The 23,390-nt window shown below is 35.6% G+C and overlaps 1 protein-coding gene across 2 annotated transcripts; it reads right to left on the minus strand.

The window, feature by feature from the left end:
* Nucleotides 1–1,793: 1,793 nt before the first annotated feature.
* Nucleotides 1,794–14,666, minus strand: PCDH18 (protocadherin 18). Of its 2 annotated transcripts, none has more exons than XM_054554507.2 (4): nucleotides 11,710–14,666; nucleotides 10,843–10,928; nucleotides 10,589–10,752; nucleotides 1,794–3,805 (listed from the first exon to the last, which is right to left on the minus strand). In XM_054554507.2, exons 1-4 carry the CDS (start codon nucleotides 14,194–14,196, stop codon nucleotides 3,138–3,140), a joined length of 3,405 nt encoding a protein of 1,134 aa, XP_054410482.1. In that variant the 5' UTR covers nucleotides 14,197–14,666; the 3' UTR covers nucleotides 1,794–3,137. The 2 variants fall into 2 exon arrangements, with proteins under 2 accessions (XP_054410482.1, XP_054410481.1); XM_054554506.2 differs by having other exon boundaries at nucleotides 10,843–10,931; nucleotides 11,710–14,654.
* Nucleotides 14,667–23,390: the final 8,724 nt, after the last annotated feature.

Raw genomic sequence — 23,390 nt, forward strand, 5'->3', positions numbered from 1 at the left:
TTTGAAGTCACTGAAGAAGTCACATTTATGAAAATCAGCTTAGTTTTTTTGTTTCATTCTTGTGATGATACATTATCCAGATATACTGAAATGGAATAGAAATGTCAAAACATGTAAGACAGTCTTGGGACAGTTCTGTTAGTTTCTGCCACGTTGAAAGCTGCCATGTCAGACAATGCATTTTTCACCCATACAAGTAATCCAGTATAATATTGCTCATTTTAAAAATAGATCTACAATCTTTAAATTTTAAAGTGTCAATGTTTCAAATTCATCTTTGAATATTTTCTGATCACCAGTATCAAAAGAATGAAACAAGAAAACTAAGCTGAGTTTCATAAATGTGACTTCTTCAGTGACTTCAATAAGACAATAACTTAATAACTCACTCATCTTTACCTTAATAGTTACCTATTGGTAAGTGGCAAATTTAAATATTTGTGACAGGAAGAACAACAATTTAAATGATTAACAATGTTATAAGCCCCATCTGCTAAGATCAATAAGTAAATCAATAAGCAATTAATAACAATGTTAATAACTTACAAGAATTTGAAGAAAGCTAATTCTCATCATTCTATAAACAAGCATTTAAGGAGGATTTGTTAAGCAATAGATTCAGTTTTGAGTTACATTTTTTGAAGATAATTTCCTTAATATATGATTATCATTGAAGAACATTTCAAATAATCCATTAGAACGAAAGGGATTAAAAATAATAAGTGGAGGAAAGAATGTGTCAGTGCTTTTTTGTTGTTTCAATCTGAGGAAGGGTAGGGTATCAAAAAAGAGGTGATACAAACTTGATGAGAGATTAGATTGCTATGATAGCATCAGACATCCCAGCTTTCACTAAAAGGATATTACTTGGTGAAAGGAACAGAAGCAAAAAGCTAAAATCTTGCACTTATATTCTCTTAATCTGTGGACATGGGAAGCAATAATAAATGGAGAAGGCTGGAGAAACAAGGGAATTTGAGACATGAAATTCTTGGAATATGGACAATACACAAAAGTTTTGTGTTGAATGAAATATTGCATTTTATTTATTTCACATTATTCAAAATAGCGGTTTTCAGCTTAGCTTCCCATATTACTGCTGGTGCTTTAAATTAACAACAGTGAGGATATAAAAGTCTTTTTCTTAATGGTAATATACACTGAAAGGAAGTGAAGTTGAAAGGCAGAATGTATTTAAATATGGTTAGCGTTCGTGTGTATAATCTACTGAAAAACATACTGAAATTTCACTTGTAATTGCAATCTCTCCTATAAAGGAAAATCTGCCTGTTGAAAGAGGTAATATATTCTATTTAATGTGGTACTTATTTGAGAATTCAAATATCTGAATTTTAGTCACTTTTCAGTTACTTAACTTTCCCAGTATTTCAATTCCCGACTAGCAAGCCAGGGACGATAATATTCTTGCCTCCTGGAAACATTGTAAGGATATCTTTTTATCCTGCACAATTTAATACAAAATGTCCTGAGAAAGTATGTGTTTTTGTAATTTGAAAAATATTCAAGCAATTCTTGCTTGCTTACTCTTTTTTCTTTATTCCCCAAATGCATTTAACTTATTTAGCTGGAATATGGCTTACTATTTTCATTCCCATTACAAGTCTCAAACTCATTCCTTTTCCATTGTGTTTTTCTTGTTCGCCCAGCCAACTGAATGCTGCCTGTTTATTATTTGAAACTCAACACTGAATCACCCTCTCAGGAAGGGCATGCTGCATGCCAAACTTTTGAACAGATATGTAGGAACAGGACTCTGACTTATAGACAGTTCCTTAGCTTTACTTTAATTTTTCTTTTATTTTCACTGACAGAAAAATTTTCTGAAGAGTACAATCAAGATAGTGTATTATTAGAAATAACATTAATAGAAGCTTGGTCAGAAATGATAACAGTCATAATAAGCATCTCTCTCACCAAGGCATTCCACACAGAGAGATCACAGCACAATAAATAAAGGATTTCTCATTTGCCACACAACAAATAAAACAATTGCAGTAACAAAAATGCGATTTTATAAATGTTCTTATACTAAAAATAAAAGCAAAAATATGAGATCATGCACTGGAGACAATAGCTAAAAATGAATAGTTATAACAAAAAAAGACAACATTCCAAAAGATTAAAATGTTCAAGTATTGTGAGAGGAAAGGGGAAGATTCAAAATAGAATGGGTTCAGAATAAGTCAATTATATTTACTACCTTAGGAGAGACACTGACATAACTGTTTTTATCCAGTAATATTTTATGCCATTAGAACACATACTGTTATCCATTTAAAGGACAGATTCCATTTCCTTGGAGCATGTTTCATACCACAAGGATGGAATAAAATTTATTGTTTACCGTAATTATAAGTAGATAATAATATTATGAGAGAAATATTCTCTGGAACAGGCCAGTGTGATGGCCTGGAATAGTAGGGGCCTTGGAGTCAGGAAACATTGACTTTAGTTCTGTTTTCATCATTGTCTATAAGAAGTTCATTTGAAATAATCATCTAATAAATAACCTTCAAGATATTTCTCAGTCCTGAAATAAACTTTCACTTTATCTTTCGATTTTCCTATAAGAGTTCAACTATTAGGGCTAGTAGAAAGTAGAGAAAATAACAATAAAATAAAAATAAAATAAAAAGAATCAACAATTTTAATGATTCTTAATGTCTAAAAAGTTATTGAAAAAAGTGGGATCACTTAATGGAATTAAGAATTGTATAATGCTTCAGTGGGGTTGTTCATACAACATAATAATTCTTCCCCAACAAAACTAATCTAAGCAGTGCCTTTACACTTTGTGGTTGAATTGTGTATCAGATTTGAACAGTGGCTAGTTTCTACATGACTAGGAAAAACATGTCTGTCATGGGAGTAAAAAAATAAAATTTGTTTGTTAAATTACACATAAATATAAGGTACAAATGTATTTTTAAAATACAGATTAAAATAATCACACTTGCATTGTGTACATACGAAAATACAGTATTTAATATTCAATATACACAGACACATTTATGATAAATGCAACTATTTGGCAATGCCAGTTCTTTCAGGGTTTGTTGTTGTTGTTGTTCCCTATTTCCATATACATGGAAACAAAAATGCTTCGCTAAAATCTCCTAGCTCTGGCGGACATCTTGAAGCAGTTTGTTAATCTCTGCCACCAGTTCACTGGCATCCATGAGTTCGTGTTTCCCATCATTGAGGTGGTTGAGCACATTGTCAAAATCATCTTCTTCATAATTTTCAGGGATTTCCTCCATGGCTGGCAGCCATTTTGAAGAAGGCTGCCCACTGGAGTGAGTTCCAAGTGGCGGCCCACAGTTGTTGGTGGGATTTTGAAAATGTGTACTGGCTGCCCATGCCGCTACCCCCTGTGGGTAACCCACAGTTTTGGCTGGCAAGGGTCCCTTCCTGCGCTCCAGGGAGTTGGACCGATCCACCTCACTGCATTCAGAATAGGTGTCCAGGGAAGGCGGTAAGAGACGCTGGAACACACTGCTCATTTCCGAGAGCAGAGATGATGTGCTGGTATCCCCAGTGTCCTCATCGCTTGGGGAGTCCTTTCCAAAGGTGGAAAAACTCTTCTTCTTTTCACCGGAATCTGCAGGCTGAGCGTCATCCTCAAGACTCTGATGTGGATGCTGCTGTTGGGGTTGCGTTGGGAATTCTTCCCCTGGAATGAACATGTTACTCCTATAATCAGAAGACGGTGAGGGCAGTGGTGGCATCCAGCACTGGTCAGAGTGTCCCAGGACCCTGCACTCCTCCGTGCAAAGTCTCATAGCTGCACTCAAGAAAAACAGTGGGGATTCATTATTATACTTAGCACGATTCAAAATGATGCAAAAATGCAATTTTACAATAAAAAATAGAATGAGACAATTTTAAACTATTTCCATGATGCCAACCTATTATTATACACAAAAGCTGGACTACAATTATGGCTTTAATTTGAACACTGGTTTTATAGACCTCCATAAGTGTTATCTTCTGGTGTACTTTTTTTCCTTATTGATCACGTAAGAATATTCTGCTACTTGAATAATGATAAGACGGGTTGATAAAGTATACATGTGAAGAACTAGGTGTGAGTGATGAAATAAGTGCTGAACATAAATTCTAAAGAACAGACTTGTAAGGTGAAACCTATAACTTTAGAATGCCACCCATTAATTCTTGTGTAATACATACCTTTGTGTAACTTCTTCAGTATTACTTTAGTTTTAATGGAAGCAATGAGAATATAATAAGGTATAAGGTAATTATACTTATTAATCTCTCTTAAAGATATTACAAATTATTTATTGACTTATTACTTAACACAGCAGTGAAAAGTATCCTCAGCTACTGGGTGGCCATCTGCAATTACCCTGTTAAGTTTTCTTTTAAAGTTTCAAAATATATTTATATTCAAATATATGAAAATGTCATCAAAAGATGAAGAATATGAAAAATCCATTCCTTAGGTCTTACAGATGTTCTAATGCTCTTATGGGAATATGAGTGGCCACAATCATAGGAAAAAAAATAGATGATATGAGAAAAGCAGGAAAATAAAGAGGAAAAAACCCCTCTACATTTGGCAAATACAATAACTAAGCTACATGACAAGGAAATGAAAAGATGTAAAATACACTCTATAAACCATTGACTTATTTCAGTGAGAAATAAGTCTCTTCAGTATTATGATTTCATTTTAGAGCAAAGAGCAGAATGCAGAAAATGCAAAATAATTCTCTTAGATTTAAAAGAACATTACGTTGTTACTAGCTATACTTATATATTAAGAGCTAATTTTGTAGATCCATCTACTTTGGAAAGATTCCTCTTCCTCCCAAATTATTGCTAAAAAGATAACTCTTGAAGGATGCCCATTCCCTTATTAGAGGAAACAAGTTGTCTATTGCAGTTACTGTGGTATCACTAGCAACTGGTAAAGTGCCTGCATACAGTAGGTATTCACTACATGTTTTCTAAATAAAACATGAAGAAAATAATGTTGACTTTCTGAAAAAAAAGAAGTAATGGTCTTTGATGGAAGGCGTAGAAATTGCTGCTTTTCTCTGCTTGAATCTGAGATAATTCTGTTCTTAAACTGCAAGAGTCCCAAATATGGACCTCAAGTTTTAATGAAAAGGAGGATAATTTGAGGAACAAAATGAGATCAAGTATTGCGAGTGAGAAAAAAGCTGAATCACTAGGAAACTAGAAATACAATGAAGCAGAAAAAAATGTGGAGAAAGTGTGAACACCAATTCCATGTGAATCAAGGTGGGGAAAGAGAAAGAGGGTAAGCATGAAGAAAAATTGTGCAATTTGTTATGAAAGGTTACATTTAAATAAGCAAGAATGATTTAAGAATAAAAGCTTTTTTAGATTTCCTGACTTCTTGCATTATTACTACTTGGAAATATTTACCAACTTTTTTTTTTTAATTTGATGTGGACAAAACAAAAGTGGTTGAAAGTAATTGGAATAACTTAATAGCAATGAGGTTTTCTCAGCAGCAAAATAACAATCATAATGGTAATGATTTTTTTTCCTTCTTAATTCCCCAGGTCTCTGAAAATGGAACTTAGACCTATCTCTATTGTCTTACTCATATCCTGTCAGAAGGAAGAAAAACAGACCTGCTGACACCTCTTCATTTATTTTATTTAACTCTGTAGTTTTAGGCTTGGGAAGGACTTAGTTGTTTGATTCACTTTATTTTAATGCTTAATGATTGGAGGGAAAGGAAAGGCTTGTAAGAATACTGAAAATGACCTAGTTTTCTAAAGACCTAAATATAATAAACATATAGCCAACAATACAATGCAAAAATACGATTTAGGTAACTAACGCAATCTGAAAGTTCATGCTCAAAAATAAGTTTGGTCATAGAAATTTTTTAAACAGTGAATGTTATTTGCAACTTCATCCCAATAAATAAGTGGAGCTTTAATTGTAAAATAATAAATTAACTTAAAAATGAAAAATAACAAGAAAAATTGATGAGAAAAGACTAATGGAGGGAAGGATGGCAAAAATAAGAGAAATAGAAGAGTAATGGTGCAGAAGAGGGCATTTCTTGCAACTTCATTGATATCGTCAACCTTGTCCCCAGGGAACTGACTGAAAACATTCTCAATCTGTAAGTAATTCAGTGCCACAAATGTTCCGTACTATATCCCAGTGATCAGGGCTTGTTGACAAGTGGTGCAAGTGGCTAATCTTTCTGTTGCTCCTTGAAAGCTCTGCTAGGTAGTTAAGTGTCCTCTGGGGAGGGGGAACATGGTGAAAGGAGAGCATCTTCTTTACCACTATAAGACTATGAATTTTGTCACTGCACTGCACCTTATTGGTGGGGCAGGAAGCAGATATATGAGAAGAAATATGTATGCCTTGCTTCTATCAAGTCACTAGTCATCAGGTGATCAATCAGTTATCCATTATGAGTCCGCTACATGTGAAGTGCAACAATAGCACCCTGCTCTCAAAAGTTGTGAAAAGATATAGCTCTAAGTAAAGTGTAGCAAATGATGTCATAAACACAGGCAAAGTGTCAAACTAGATGATGCTAAGGGCATGTCAAGAAAGGAAAAAAGAGTGGAGGTGGAAGCTGAAAAAGAAAGAGCCACCTAAAACAAACTTTGAAAGATGAATAGGATTCAGTTACGCAAAGTGACGAGAAGCCAGTTTCAGGTAGGAAGGACACCATGAGCAAAGCATCAGTGTATTAAGTGAGGAGATGCTTCTAGCTATAACAAAAGATACAAAGATGGCAACATATGAGAGTTAATAAGCTAAGAGGGGATTCCATTGCCCTTTGAATGCCAAGATAAATAGTTTAGTTCAGTGTTGCTGGGAAACAAGAGTTAAGTATTGATTTTGAGCCAAAAATGTGGATTAAAATGTTCTCAAAATGTTGTTCAAGCTGTATGAAAGAAAGATTTGACAAAGGGAGGAGTTACTAGACAGTTAATATCACTTTGCACACTGACACACTAAACCTGTCATGGAAGAAAGGCCAGAACAGATGGGCTTTCATGGATACCTGCCATGAGAAAGCAGAGAACATAGAATTTAAAAAGAATGTTTAAAGTAAGTAATCAGAGATGACAGACTGATGAAAAGTGGATTGGACTCAATCAAGAAAAATGAGTATCACAAGAAACAAAATCAAACGGCTGTATAAATCATCCTGGTGAAGTGAATGCAATGGAAAATGGAGATGTTTGCGGGCATATGCTTAGTGTTATAGTTCAAAGTTGAATGAGTAAGAAAGTATGTTGGCAAACATGAGCCAACAGACAAAAAATGCATACCAATTTAACTGCTCAAAATGCAGGATATTTGTGTGAGAATTAATAGCATGAATGACCAGAAATGACCCCGTTGGCAGGCAATGCAACATAACATAATCTATATTTGTTCAAAGTCTAAGGCAGAAAAACAGTTGGAACAAGACACTTTAGTCCTAGAAATATAAATGCTTTGGAAACTGTGCTGATCTCTTTTAATGGCATTCATATGTGGACTTACGTTTTTCTCTACTTGGGATATTTCCTGGGAATATAAATTTGCAAAACACAAGTTTTACACCCTATTATGCCTCCAGAAGTTGCCAGGGTAAACAATAAACTGGAATATGTGTCATCAAAATTATACTCATTAAATAAGGGATAGTTATCTTTGTATAGATACACAGTATGCATATTGCAGTCTACAGTAGTCAAACATGAATATACTTTGCGGACCATTGGTGACTTCCTGGTGCTCTATACCTCCAGGATAGCTTTGACCACACCTCAGATGAAGGCAGGTACCTAGTAAGGCAGAAATGTATCTACCATAATGTATTTTGTTGTAACACAATGTTAGGCACAAGCAAAATAACTCTCCAGCCACACCCATGGTTAAGTATGATTGTGCAAATATGGGATTGTTTTTTCAAAAATTGTCTCATGTTAAGTGGAATTATTAATGATGATATAAAGGTGAACTCCTAATTTTGAATAGAAATGTGATACTGAGGGAGCTTAACATCACTCACTAAACACAATTCAGTTTTCTACAGTTTATCTATGTCTACCTATTGTTTCCCCAATGTCTTTATTCCTTAACATCTATTATTATTATTGTGATTATTATTATTGTGATTATTATTATTATTATTTACTCCAAGTGCTAGAAAACTTCCTTGCCACAAACTTACGTGGAGGTGGCAACTTAGAAAATATAAGAAAAAGTAAAAGAACTTTGACCTAAAAAAAAAACTTTATAATTAGCTATTAGATTTCTACAGTTTCAGAATTAAAAGGGACTTTAGGATCATTTAATCCCCAAAATACCAAGGTTATGTAATTAGAGCAGCTATTCAGTTAAGTATGCTGATAAATTTAAATTTCGATGAATAAACATTATACAAATCTAAAAATATATAATACAATATTGATGTCATGCCCACTATGTTACTTTTCTGTTTAATGAAATGAAATTACATTATTTAAAATCAAGGATTAATACTCAAAATTAGGCTTCTGTCGGGATCACAGAATTGTAGTTTAGGCATCTCCTTTATTACCCAAGTATGAATAATAAAACTGATTCTCTTTGAGCAAAGTATCTGATTCTAAATATATTCCACTAAATTTTCAGAGATTTCTGTTCAAATTGGTCAAGAAAGTCTATGCATTAAAAACAAAAACAAAAAACAGACACCATGACTGTGCAAACAGGCTCTCAGGTACACTGCATGCCTTATTGTCTCTAGAAGTCCCCCCATACATTCATCCTGTGAGATATATTATAGTATCTATTACTGTAATAACAGAATTAAATAATCAACATTTAATAGTTACAGAGTATGTCATAAGTCTTTAGAACGTAAGAACAATGAGGACACTCTACTTAAAAACAATTACTACAACAACAAAAACCTGTTACTTCACATACTTGATAGATTAGTGTCTAAGAGTACAGGGATTGGTCCAAATCTCAGTCTCCCAAGTACAAACTGCCTGATTTGAGATGCATTTTCTAACCTTTATAAGTTTCAGTTTCCAAATCTTAAAAAAAAAAAAAAATTAGAAACCTGTTACTACTGTCACTACTACTAATTCCTGGCAAAGCCTTAGGAGAGGCAGTGCAGGTATCGAACTCTGCATGAGACTGGAGTAAACCTGGGGGCATAGTTGGTAACTACTATTGCTACTACTATTCCTAATATTAATACCGCTCTGGCTACTGCCATCACTACTTCACTTACGAGTGCTCGAGTTTCTATTCACAGTGGTCCTTTGGTATCCAAAGGGGATTGGTCCAGGCCCCCTGTGGATACCAAAATTGGGTTGCTTATATAAAGTGGTAGGGCAGTTATATAGAGCCTACGCACATCCTCTCAAATACTTTAAATCTTCTCTAGGTTACTAAAAATACCTAATAAATGTAAATGCTATGTAAATAGTTGTTATACTGTATTTTTATTTGTATTGTTTTTTATTGTTGTATTGCTATTTTTTATTGTTTAATCCAAATACTTTTGATTAACAGTTGGTTGAATCTATGGATGTGGAACCTGCTGATATGGAATGTCAGCTATATTGATTTTCTTGAATTCCTGTAGCTGCCTGAGGCTCCCTCATGTTTATTTCCTAAACTCTCTTACTTATCTGTATTCAAAAATAGAGGTGCGATGGAACTAATATGGGTGATATTGTGTTGTTCTATCTTTCATATATCAAATGGCAGTCACTGATCCACATTCAGTGAAACTTGGAAATATAGGCAGCCAAAAGAACACACGTATGTATTCCTAAGGTTGATTTAATATTGCAGTCTTTAGTAGTGGGGCTGCTAGGATAATATAATCAGTATTTACTCAGTTCAGAGAGTTTCTATTGCAGAATTAGAGGGAAGAAACGCTAAGGAAAACGTGGTTCGAAACTTAATAGCATCTCTTCTATCTAGCTGTGTACTTAAAAATTCCACTCTTGGGTCCCTGTGCCTCTTCTACTGTAGCAAAATGAAATGTTGGCAAAAATATTCTGTGCTTACCACTTACAAAGATGCATTCCTTCTCCTATTTTTAATGCTTGAAGTGTACAATTTCTAGTGTATTTTAGTCTCTGATTTTGTGAGTTGGTGCCCATCACAGGAAATGCATCCTCCAAATTACAGTCCAGTTCACCACTCTGTGCCAAAACAGTTTAACTGAATAAAAACCACCACCCAATAATTTTGCAAAGAGTTACACAACCGTGTTCTATGGCTGTATCGGATGAGGTGGAAAGGGGAGGAAAGTGGTTTTTTTTTTGATTTTTCCCTACCCCTTTCTTCTTGTCCTATGAAGCTGTCATGCTTACTCGTTCTCTTCCAACTGCTTAATGAAATTTAAGAAAACAGTGTTAAAATGTTTCAGTGTCTGTTCATTACTAAACAGTGATGAACATATTATAAAACATATTATAAATACTTTAGTGCAAGGGACAAATAAAGAAACAATATAAGCATGAGAGAAATTTTTCATTTTACTGGTGTCACGGTAGACCTGAAAATAAAGATTTATCTATCACTACCCTCTTACCTGCTGGAATTCTTCCATCTGTGAGAAACAGGTCGCTGAATCCTTCACCCAGCAGCCTATCTATTGGAGAATCTCGCCCCAAATCATAATCACTGTCTCCTGCCTCACTGTCACCACGGCCACTGTCTTTCAAGCTAAATTTGTCCATGTCTTGAAGGGCATATCTGGAAAGATAAATCAGAAAAAAAAATTACAGTTTTTACTCTTCAGCATTTATGTTGAGACTTAATAGGTAACACAAGAATAATTCATACCTATAGCTCCTGGAATATTTGTTTCCTCGAAAACTTGGTCTTGGCTGATATTGCCCCTGGTGAAGCATTGAAAGAAGCTGAGAGACCTGCTGGAAACCAAATAGACAGAACTGATTCCTGGAAACAAGCCTCCAAACACAATCTTTAAGCAAGAAAAACAGTTACTTGCTATTTCAACTAAGTAATTGAACATATTATCTCTATTTAAAAGATTTGCAAATGCTGGACTGTGGCGGACCATGCAGCCAGCTACCAACTATAACTAAAATATATCTCAGAGAGATTTGGATGACCTAATACAACTGACTTTTACTTTGTGAAAGAAGACTCCCTTTCAAATAACTGATTTATTTTCTTTATAATTCAGATAAAGTGACCACCTATAAAAATACATGGAAAATACTGTAAAATACAACACTGTAACTCATGTAGTTTAAAAAACGTCAGGAAATCTTCCAAACTTGGACAAACATAGCATGCATTGAAATAGAAGTCTGAAGGCCTCAGTTTTTTTACTTGTTCAGTAAAGACTATAACCTTGAAAATAAAGCAAGTCTCTACTTTTTGGCTTCCCATTATTTTAATATGGGAAGCAAGGGGACTCTAATTACATAGTCATTTGTGACCTTCACATTTATTTTTCAATATTACACATATTATATGCAAGTTATTTACTTAAGGAAAACTAAAAATAGTATGCTAACGTGTGCATCTTTGCTACATATTCACAATGTAACTTGTATCCTACCTAATTTGCACAGTATTAGTATTGTTACTTATTAATGAAAACATTTAAGAACTAGTAAACACAATTCCTGAACACTAACACCTAACATTGCAATGAATTGATGCGGTTTATGATCTTACCTCAACAGCAGGAGTGGCGTGGGTGAGTTCTAATGAGAAATTCTCTGGCACGTGGTTTGATGAGATTGTCACCAAACTGTTGAGTGACTGGTGACTGTTGTGACTCTGCCGGCTGCCCATCTGCCCTCTTTCTAAGGTAGGAGATGAAGATGGAGACGATCTGTGATGAGATCTGATGGGCAGAGTGCCATTTATGGTAGGCACCAATGTGATGTCCCCTTTGTGAATCTGCCGGGATGGCCTTTTTGGGTGGTGCTGGTAAGTTGATTCGGCCACCCTGCAGTTATAGGATCTAGTGTCTTTCTTCTCGCGGTTACACCTAGTTGCAAATAGCACCATAATAACCAACAACACTGCACAAATTGCTCCTAAGGAAATAATTATTATCATGGAGACATCCAAGGATGCCTGGCTTACTGAAGTCATTGCTGTACTTGTCACCGACTCTGCATATTCAAAGATCATGCACTTCAGAAGGACTTTGGTATGTAGCTGAGGATTGCCTTTGTCCTGAATGATAACTGACAGCTCCCATTCTGTGTAGGGAACAGAATCCATGCTAACGTTGGTATGGATGTCACATGATCGTGGATCAATTATGAAGATATTCTCCTCATTACCTGCTACTATGGCACAGCTGAGTTCAGCATTCACACCAGAGTCTCTGTCAATTGCCCTTATTCTTGTGACATGAAAGCCACTTTCAGCCCCTTTGGGAATGGTGATTTCTGCCGTATTATTACGCAATGCAGGCCCTATAACCACAGGAACGTTGTCATTTTCATCAATGATGGTGAGCACAACTGTGGTATTGCTTACCAGTTGCTTCGGGCTTCCTCCATCTCTTGCTTCTACCACAAAAGTGATCTGACTCACTTCTTCATGATCAAAGATTCTGAGGGCATAGATGGCTCCATTAGATGGGTCAATGGTTACATATGTAGTTATGGAACTTCCTAGAATAAAACTCTCCAAGATGGTGTATGTCACTTGCCCATTTTCTCCAAGATCAGGATCTGTGGCTGTAACAGTGGTGATATATGCCCCTGGGGAGTTATTTTCTGAAATTACAAATTCATATCGGCTTCTTTGGAAGTGGGGTGGATTGTCATTGATATCATTGATTTGAACTGTAAAATGTTTCACTGTAGAGAGACTGGGTGTCCCCTTGTCCTCAGCGATTACAGTCAAACTATATTCAGATCTCTTTTCTCTATCCAGTGTGGCATTAGTTAAGATTAAATAATTGTTTTCATATGTCTTCTGAAGTTTAAAGTGACCATGTCCATGAAGCTTACAAACTATTTCTCCATTCAGCCCAGAATCCTTGTCCTGAACTCTGACCAAAGCAACAAATGTATCAATAGGATCCCCTTCAAAAATATAAGATATTTCTTCTTTTCCAGGGGACATGAGGTTGATGTTAATTTCAGGTTTATTGTCATTAACATCCACAACCTTAATTATAATTTTGCAATGGGCTGGGATTGAATTTGGACCCAAATCTTGAGCCTGAACATCAATCTCATAGGATTTGGTGATTTCATAATCCACTTGCTTGAAAAGAGTCAAACGTCCTCTTTCGGAATCAATTTTAAAAGTCTCCATAATTTTGGGAGACACATGACTGCTGAAGGAATATACAATTTTCCCATTAGCGCCCTCATCTGGATCTGTGGCATTCAGATCTAAGAGCAAAGTGCCAACCGGGGAGTTTTCTAAGAGTTGTATTATATAAGATTGCTGCTCAAAAGCAGGGCTGTTGTCATTGGAGTCTGAAATGCTTATTTTTAGTATGGATGAGCCAGACCTCTGAGGTACTCCCATGTCTGAGGCAGTGAGCTGAAGCTCATAGCTTGACTTCAGCTCCCGATCTAACTCTCTGACCACTATGAGTTCTGCATACTTGGCTCCATCAGTCCTGGTCCGAACCTCGATATTAAAAAAATCATTGGCAGAGAGCGAGTATGTGTGGAGGGAATTTTCCCCAACATCTGGATCAAATGCACTGTCCAGGGGAATGCGAGTCCCAACTGCTGCACTCTCAGATATCTCAATAGGTATGAGAGATCTTGAAAACTGGGGAGAATTGTCATTAATATCCAGCACTTCAACTTCAATATGGAAAAGCTGCAGATGCTCTGTGGGTAGAGTGATCACATCAAACTCTATGGAACAGTTCAAGTTTTTCTGGCATAGTTGTTCACGGTCAATTGTAGCCCCTATGCTGATTTCCCCATTATCCTCGTTTACTACAAGTAGAGGAGAATTTCCCCTCTGCATGGCTCGAAATCGAACAGTAGAAGGATTAGGTAGCTTCAATAAAACATCAGCCACATCCTCTGATAGTCTTGCAATTACTGATCCAACCCTCTGTTCCTCATAAATCCTGTATTTCAAATTCTTGCCCAGTACATCGTGGTTGAAAGATACTACCAGAAGTGCAAAAACAAACCTAAAGTGCATTTTAGCATTCATTCGGTGCATTGGTCAGTTTATGAGATTTCCCTCACAGAACAAGTTAAAACAGCAAAGCAATTGCCTCAACTTCCTTTGGCAACGTAAAGCTACATTTGGTACTTGAAACTTGAAAGCGTCTCTTAATAACACAGCACAGCAATTAACAGCTCGCAAACTTTTGTTTTATACACACCGTGTCACGACTTCCAGATATCTTCGGCATGGATTCCAGTCCTTGCGTTTGTTTGGTCGTTCGTCCTCTTTCCAGGCAGAAGAGTGTCACCTCCACGTTTTCTCCCTTGTGTAGTCGGAATCCATCTATTGCAGGGTGCCGGCGGAGTCTGCAGTGTGTCTTTCCTGAGCGATTCTTTCTCCCTTTAGCTGCTCGGCTGCAGACTAAACACCCGTGATTGCTGACTCCAGTCTAAAATCTGTACAACTTCACTTCAACTCAGACAAAGCTCTTGCCCAGCGTGTGTTGAATCGCTTCCAGCCAATCAGCGTGCTTCCAAATCAAAAGCTGATGGAGTCACCCAAGGAGGGAGGGCGAGAGTGGAGGGTGGGAGAGAAAGAGACGGAGAAAGAGGAAGGCGGGGGAGGGTGCGCAAGGGAGAGAAGGGGAGACGGGCTGGTGGGGGCTGGGGGAGGAGATGGGAGCCAGTCCTTCCCTGTTCCTTCCTTCTTCCTCCCCACTCCCCCTCCGCCTTTCAATCTACTGCATTCACTTTCTCTGAGCGTGCCATGACAAAGGGGAGACAAATTACAGAAGAAAAACTTTAAATCAACTTCTGGTCGCCTTTATTTATATGGCACGTTAAATTCTTCTTGTTTTCTTAATTGCCCTTTCTTCTGCCACAGACATGTAATCATCTTGCTTTTCATAGTCCTTAAGTGCTAGTTTAACTTAAAATACCTCTAAGTGCGTTTTGTTGGTGGAGGAATTTAATACAATTTGAAAACTTGCTTCTAATTATGCTTCTCAGACCACCTTCTTCCCCACTCCCTCTGTAAATACTTGGGCCTTTCTCCTTCTAGGAGCACAAGCAGATTTTCTTGGAGCTCTGTTTTTAAAGAACGGAACAAGTAAAGAGGTTTCATTTTCTGTTTTCTTTCATCTTGATTCTTTGAAGATAAAAAAAGGGCTATCTTGCACTCTTGATTTCTCTTAATTAGCAAGACTTAAGGGAACACCTCAGAATTTGGAACTAATTAACACTATAGTTCTACTTTGTATGATTTCTTTCCTTGAGTTTGGGCAAAATTGTTTGTAATATTTCTTTGTCCTGCACTTCAAAAAAATTCTATTTATCTTGGGAAAAGACACTGCAAGCTTTAGCATGCCAATTTCTACCAAAAGGCACTATCTATACATGGCTAGTCTTTGCAGTGAATACTGGGGGGACATGGACTCAATAGTTTACAAGTCAAATTTTTTATAATATATGCATTATTTATGAAAACACTTCAGATATGTATTTTAAAAACCCCAAAGGTTGTTTACACTGACAAATCAAATGCCTGAGCTGAAAATTGCATTTTGTGTGCATCAAAATGCTAGGAAATATCATGGGAGGCTTGTGCTCTATCCAGGTCACAGAAACTGATATGGTATTCTTATTTGAAAATATGATTATTTATGATGTTCTTTCTGCTCTGCAATTCCTTTTAAGTTTATTATTGTGGCTCCATTTTTGCTGCTTTTTTTCAGACCTTTTGCATTATTCCTCAGCTGTCTTCATCCGCTTGCATATTTGCTGTTTCACATAATCTCAGTGTCACTTTTTTCCATTTATTTTTTCCCACTCTCTATTTTGCCCCCCAGAAACGTATAAAAAAAGTAATTTTCTGATTTTTCCACTTTGCTTACTCTCAGCAGAGCTCAGCTAAAGTCACTAAGAAGGCTCTTTCCAAAAAAGAAAGCAGAGGAGTCTCAGCGTGAATTCTCCTTCTTTTTAGGCATTCAAAAGCATTTTATAAGCCATTGTCTTTTTTCCCCCTCCTGAAACCAGTGCTGTGTGGCAAATTGTGCAGAATAGAAATGCCTATAATGAATGTATTTAGTACTGGGTCACGCTGATGAACATTCTGCCCCCATGAATAATACTGTTTTACAAGTTTGTAGCCCTTTCAAATTGCTGATCCTCAAACCCTATAGGCAAACTAGGAAAACTACCACAAGCAAGGGGGACTTTAGAAACCCATAGCCATCTGGCCTAGATCTCTAACAATCTGAGCCAATAATTATATCAATTCAGGCTTTAGCGAACCCCTTTGCAAACACCAAAAGAGCAAAGAAAGGAATTAGTGACTATTCAAAGTTGGGGTGAGAATTGAAAGGTAACCTAATTCCATTAGTTCTAGGAAAATTTTCTTTGAGAATTTGATAAGTGTACCCCCAAAAAAACTCCAAGAGCAATGGATTTGATTACGTTGATACGGATTTTTTTATGCTTAAAAAGTAAAAATAATAAAAAGCTCTTTTATTTCTGACAGTGGGCTTGAACAGAAATAATCATTGTGAAAAAGAGCTTCAGTGTAACTTACTGAAATATTAAATAACTTGTAAATTAATATATCCTCCAAAATGATATGTTTCTATGAGTAAGTATTTAAAGAACTTGGCATTCTTTCACCAACAATGGCTTTTTTCACTTGCAATATCATCCTTACCACATATTATTTCCTTTTCAGCTTCCCAATCTCTTCCTGAGAAGTCACATGTATCTACTCAAAAGTGATGTGCTTTTGATTTATCCTTGGTATGCACTGATCTGTTCTTTACACTTTTTTCCCCAAAAGTACAGAATTAAAAATAAATCTTTTCTTTGTAATATTGTATCACTAGTTCTAACAATTTAAATGTTCCTCATTTGGTATCCCTGAAAAGATAACAAAGAACTATCTCCCAAACTATTTACTATCCATGAAAGGGTTTATATCAGGGGAGAAAAGCTGATAAACTTCTATTAGCTGTTATCTAATGATGACCTGATTGAACTTCATCCTTCTGGAATTTGATGAAGTCATGAAAAAGGGGTAGACCCTCTAAAACAACTTCTCAGATAACCAGTAAGGGAGAGGTGATTGAAGGTTTCTTACAGTCCACCCTCTTTTGATATGGCAGTCTTTGTTGACAAAGAAAGGAAGTGGTTCCTCTTGAAGACTGTGCCCTCTTGAGTGATGTTAAGCACAGCAGCAAAGTGCTTCTAAGCTTCTAGAGGCAAATCGCAGATACATCCACCCTGTTGTGCATATTTTATCTATGAAGCTCCTTTTACCACTTCAGTTTAATTGGGCTGAAAACTGCTAAACCTAGATAAAAGATATCAACCGGCATTTACAATACATCCTTTCACCTCTAATAACACTTTCACCATGCCATTTACTTTTATTACTTTTGTTCTAAGGAAAATTAAGCTTTATAATTCTAAATTTTGAATGATTTTTTTCCTATTCAAGAGGAAGGAAAACATGGAACTCAATTGTAAGGCTCAAATTTATCTGCATTACGTGAAGAAAAATGTCTCTTTTGGTACTGGAATACAAGATGAAAGTCACTAAAATTTCTTACATGCAGATATGTATTTTGTTTTTTGATTTTTTGCTATTAATTTATATTTTATTAGAGCATATGAGATAAAAAGGTAGGTTAATAAATATTCCCTTTTATCTCACTATATGTCTTTCCTACCATCGAAATAATGACATGAGACTTACAATCTTCTGGTTGATTGGTATAGTTCACAATCTTTCCTCATAGCATTTTTTGTGAAACATAGAAGAAAATCATGGTCCTGCTTGACACTATATGGCTGTAACAAGCCTAAATAATTACTCTGCATCCTGGGAAATTAGGGACAAAGGCTTTTCCAGACAAAGGTTAGTAAAGTTAAGGAATTCCAAGACTTTAGACCTGCTTAAGATAAAGAGCTTGCTTGGCTTTTTGTATGAGCCCAATAACTGTGGGTACCACCAGTTGGCAGTTATGTAATCCTGGACAAATTATTTAACTTCTCTGCAAATGTATAATCCTCTGTGAGGTGGAGTAATAATTTACTCTAAAAAATTCTTTTAAGAATTTCAATGAGTGGGGCTTTCCACAAAGGCTGGCCCAGTAAACATACAACAAAGGTTAGTTTCCTTTTCTTAACCTGTGTGTGTCTGTTTTCCTCCTAACATTCATTGAAGAAGAACAAAATGTGGATTATAGCCACAGAACTTGGTGCTTCTCACACTTTTGGTTTAGATGCATACATAATTTTATGTTGAAAAGATAAAGCTCTCTTCATCTTGACATATAAAGGTCACCTGTGAAACATAATTGACAAAACTAATAGTATTGAACTGTGAAGTTCTTGAAAACTTGCTGCTTTCCTGAAGAAAATTCCAATACCTACCAACTATACTCAACTATACCTCCAGGCCCTAAACCATAGAAACATATCTACAAATACAATTAGAAGTCTACCAGGTGCTTATTTTTCTTTTATATTTGATAGTATACACATCTGCTATTTGCCTGTTCTCAAGGCTTTTGCACTAAACAGTTTTTTCTTTAAATTTCATGTGAAACTATAGCAGGAAGACAAAAGGATGTGATTTGATGTATCGTGGCAGTGACAAGGAAATATAAAATTTGTCAAATAAGATTTTTATTTAAAAACCAACCTTAGGCCTTTTATGAGTCACATTACATCTCTCTATGTTGTTCTTTCTTTATTCCATTTACTAATAGATTTAAGAATATAATAATGAAAAGTCACCGAACAATATGAACTCTTTATGAGACAAAACTTATCAACATAAGATCAAAGGTTGGGAAATGAAAATAGATCTCAAACTATCTTTAGATGTGTGTAACAGAAATAGACTTTAGTTGAATTCTGATCAAAACCGAATGCGCTAAGTGCCCACGGGAGACCCACACACCTGGAAGCATAGCTGTGCTAGGGCCGGGAGGCAGCACAAACCAGGGGCCAAGAAGAGTTGGCGTCCGTGAAATACAGTGACGGGTGCTAGGTCAATTTTGTCTGAGTGGGCAATCAGTATTTAGGATGTTCTGCCAAAGGTAATATGCCAAGTTCCAGCAGGTGACTTAGGGTCTGGCAAAAGGCAATCTATTGAGTCCTAATGAAAGGCATGTAGGTGAGCTGCTATTCCAAACAATAGGACTTCCTTCAGGACTTCCAAACAAGGCAGGTTATGAAATTCAGGATTAAAATAGGAAGAACAAAACAGGCACCTAGAGGTTTGGTGTTTTGTAAATGGGCACGTACAAAAAGCCTTCTCAAAATTGGAGACCAGATTGCAAAGTTAAACTAGATGGCAGCAAAATTGACTTTTAGGATTATTCATCTGAATTCCTTAAATTCTTTCTTTTCAGTACATTACCTTGAGGCAAAAAACTAAGCCTACAAAGCATCTTCCTATAGTTGCAGCTGAGAAGATTTGTGGAAACGGGTGGTGGGGAGACTAAACCCTTAAATGACTTCAGTCTCAATTTTTAGTTTAAGCGTTGCCATTCAATGTATGGGCTCTAAAGCAGCAGCATGGGCATTAGCTGGAAGCTTGTTAGAAATGTAGAATCTCAGACCGTACCCCAGACCTACTTAAACAAATTCTGCATTTATTTTTTTTTAATTATACTTTAAATTCTAGGGTACATGTGTACAACGTGCAGGTTTGTTACATATGTATACGTGTGCTGTACCCATCAACTCGTCATTTACATTAGGTATATCTCCTAATGATACCCCTCCCCCCTCTTCCCACCCCATGACAGGCCCCGGTATGTGATGTTCCCCACCCTGTGTCCAAGTGTTCTCATTGTTCAATTCCCACCTGTGAGTGAGAACATGCGGTGTTTGGTTTTCTGTCCTTGTGATAGTTTGCTCAGAATGATGGTTTCCAGCTTCTTCTATGTCCCTACAAAGGACAAGAACAAATCATTTTTTATGGCTGCATAGTATTCCATGATGTATAGGTGCCACATTTTCTTAATCCATAAGATTTAAGTACCATCATGTCAGAAGTTTCACCACTTCATTCAGATTACTCTTCTTAGCAATGTCTCAAAATTTAATGTGCATAGGAATCACCAGAGGACCTTATTAAAATGCAGAATTTCTTGACCAACCCAAATGTCCATCAACAAATTCTGCATTTTAATAAGGTCCTCTGGTGATTCCTGTGCACATTAAATTTTGAGACATTGCTAAGAAGAGTAATCTACTGAGTGAAGTGGTGAAACTTCTGACATGATGGTAGTTAAATCTTATGTGCTGTGAGATTTTTCTCCTCCAGGGAGTTTAGAGACAATTGGCACATGGAGAAGATGACTAGAAAAAGGGCCAGAGCTAAGACCTCATTAATTCAAGAATATAAGTAGAAGTGATATAAGAAAACTTCTCTGTTTAGTTAAATTCACAGAAAGAGAAGGGAAATTAAGCTTCCCTCTGGATCTAAGGTTTTATAGCAGCTATCACCCAGTTTATCCATTAGGCAGTACAGTTTCCATCAGCAAGGAAAACGCTTTTTAGAAAAAGAGATCTAATAATACTTTTGGAAGAGCTATTTCCGAAGGTGAAAATATCTCCAATGTCATAATATTTAGTTGTATACTTGTACATATGTATATGTTTAGGAATCTTTGGTTGAGTGTTTCGTATCTGTCAAGTACATATAAATCACAAGTTTGCTTTATGTTTTCTTCATGGCAACATTCCTTCGTTTATCATTCTTTTATCATGCAGCAAAGCAAATCTTGAGAATACAGTTTATTTTATCCTTAAATACTTCCAGCTCAGAGTTAAGAATACAAATCAAAGTGTGGCAAAAAGTTTATTGCCAATGTCTGACTCTTTGTGTTCATGTTAAAATACACTTCATGTATGATACTTCTAGATGCTCTTAATAAATAGCTAATTTATCCAACCATTTTTTGTTGTTCCAACTGGGAGTATCACATTGTTCGTAGACTGGCATCTACTCTCAAGAAAAAAGTTTTTATAATGTAAAGGAGAACTGTTATCATTTAGAAATATGAGCATCCACTTAAATAACAAAAACCAAGTCAATGATATTTTAGGATATATTAGGTTAGACTAAAACTTTTTGAAAGTTTTTGAAACTTTTTTGAAACTTTTTGAAAGGTTTTAATATAGTATGTTAAGCTTGGATAAATGATAAATATCGGCATCAAATATGTATAAAAATTATTAGTAAATACCACGCAACTTCATGGTCCAATTTCTTATTTACTTAGAATTTGTAAGAAGTTATTCACTTTAGGTTTATCATCCATCAATTGAAACACTTTTAACAAGGAGCAATCAAGGATATTTGTAGTGTAGTTAACAGCAGTGTTATAAAATTGAAGGATGTTTAATTTTAAAAGAAAAAGAAAAAAGTTCAAAGTATTCTCTCCAAAAGCAACTTTCATCAAAAAATAACTAAAATTTCATAAAATAAAGGAAATAAATGATAGAGATTTAGAATATCTAGTAGATACTTAGCTATAAAGTTGATCTCTGAAAATGCATGTGCTTACCATTTCTTTACTCACACTTACAAAGAGAATAAACAGTTCACATATAGGTTTTACATAATAAATATCTGAATGTATATGAATTAAATAGAAAATATTTCAAAGGGAATAAGACTGAGGAGAATTGTTATACCTTCACTGAAAATAATGCCTATTTCCTACGAGACTCATAGCAGGCCACCATTTGTAACGATATAGTGCCTCTTTTATTATCGTTTAGTATTTATTTTTAATTTGGGTAAGTTATTTTAATTGTAATAAACTAATCAATTTTAGCTGATATTCTCTATCCAAAAGAATTTAAGCTTCAAAGTAGACTCCCATTTAGTTAAGAGGGCAAATTTACAGTTTACATGTGGACTGTGTTACTGATATAAAAAATACCATCTATAATAGTTACATCTCACCTAGCATTTGAATGTAAGGGTCTTGGACCATAATAAAAATAAAGATAATAGTTATTGAACCATATTGAGTGCCAAGTGAGCTACACATATATTTCCTTTAATTCTTACTATAATTTTAATAATGAAATGTTTATGATTGTTAGAAACATGTGGGATATAATAATAGAACCCAGCTAAAATTGTCAAAAAAAGGAAGTTTATTATTTCAAAACAGGAGATACACAGAGATAGGACATTTTCAACACTGAATATTGAGCAGCTCAATAATGCCATCACAAACCAGGTGTCTCCCATCTTTCTGCTATTTGATAATCAATGTGCTGGCTTGTTCTGTTTTCTTGGGTTCATTCATGATCCCAAGACAGCTGCTACAGTTCTAGAAAATATATCTCCACTTAGCTGAATATAGAGTTACAAAAAAGACAGCATCATCTAATCTTCTTTCATCAAGAAATAAAATGTTTTCTAGTAGTTGCCTACTGATATGCTCTTAAAGCTCGTTGGTCAAAATTGTGTCACATGACCTTTATTAACCAGTCTCTAACAAGGAGAATAAAGCTGTTAATAATTGGCCTACCTAGACTAGAAAGTTTCAGTCCTGGAAGAGAGGAATAGCTCCTTTCCTTCCTGAAGGGCAAAGTCCTAAAATATAGTGTTCATTTAACAAAGTGGATTAGAGAGTGGATATTGAGTGGAGAACAAGTTGTGTCAGCCACATTAATCCTAGAATCATTTTATGTTTAAGGAATTTAAGACTCACAAAGTTTTGCCTAAAACATGGCTAATATATAGTAGATATTGAATTTTTATACTTATGTTTGTCTCCAAAATCTACTTCTATACAGTAATAATGACCTGTTTCTTAAACATTAAATGAAAAACGCTGTCATATTTTTAAATTCTTTTATTTTCCAAAATTGTTAAGCTATGGGGGAAAGACAATCAATGTACATTAAGGTGATTTGTCTTGTGAAAAAATATTTTAACCTATGCAAGAAAAAAATCCGCTTTTTTCTTTGGATGATACCCTTCAAAATAATCAGTGCTACAGGCTTAATTGAAGTGATTTTTAGGCAGAGGTGGGTGAAAACTGAGGAGGTAAGACTTGGTCTTTTTACTAGCTCTAAATACACCCCACATACCTTAGGTATGATATCTTCACATACCATGTACTGCTTCCCTGTGACTAGGCTCATACTAAAGGAAATACAATTCATTCATCTTTAGATTAAAAGGTATGAACAAAAAGTGAGAAGCTGGAAAAACGA

The sequence above is a fragment of the Pongo abelii genome, chromosome 3 (assembly GCF_028885655.2).
Source record: "Pongo abelii isolate AG06213 chromosome 3, NHGRI_mPonAbe1-v2.0_pri, whole genome shotgun sequence".
Lineage (NCBI taxonomy): Eukaryota > Metazoa > Chordata > Mammalia > Primates > Hominidae > Pongo > Pongo abelii.

What these genes read in the sequence shown, in the direction of transcription:
- PCDH18 (XM_054554506.2), bottom strand. Translation starts at nt 14,196, where the DNA reads ATGCACCGAATGAATGCTAAAATGCACTTTAGGTTTGTTTTTGCACTT. An exon ending in ACGCCACTCCTGCTGTTGAG is followed by an intron (nt 10,932 to 11,709) that starts GTAAGATCATAA and finishes TTTGGTTTCCAG; the next exon opens with CAGGTCTCTCAGCTTCTTTC. An exon ending in AGATGGAAGAATTCCAGCAG is followed by an intron (nt 3,806 to 10,588) that starts GTAAGAGGGTAG and finishes TCTTGAGTGCAG; the next exon opens with CTATGAGACTTTGCACGGAG.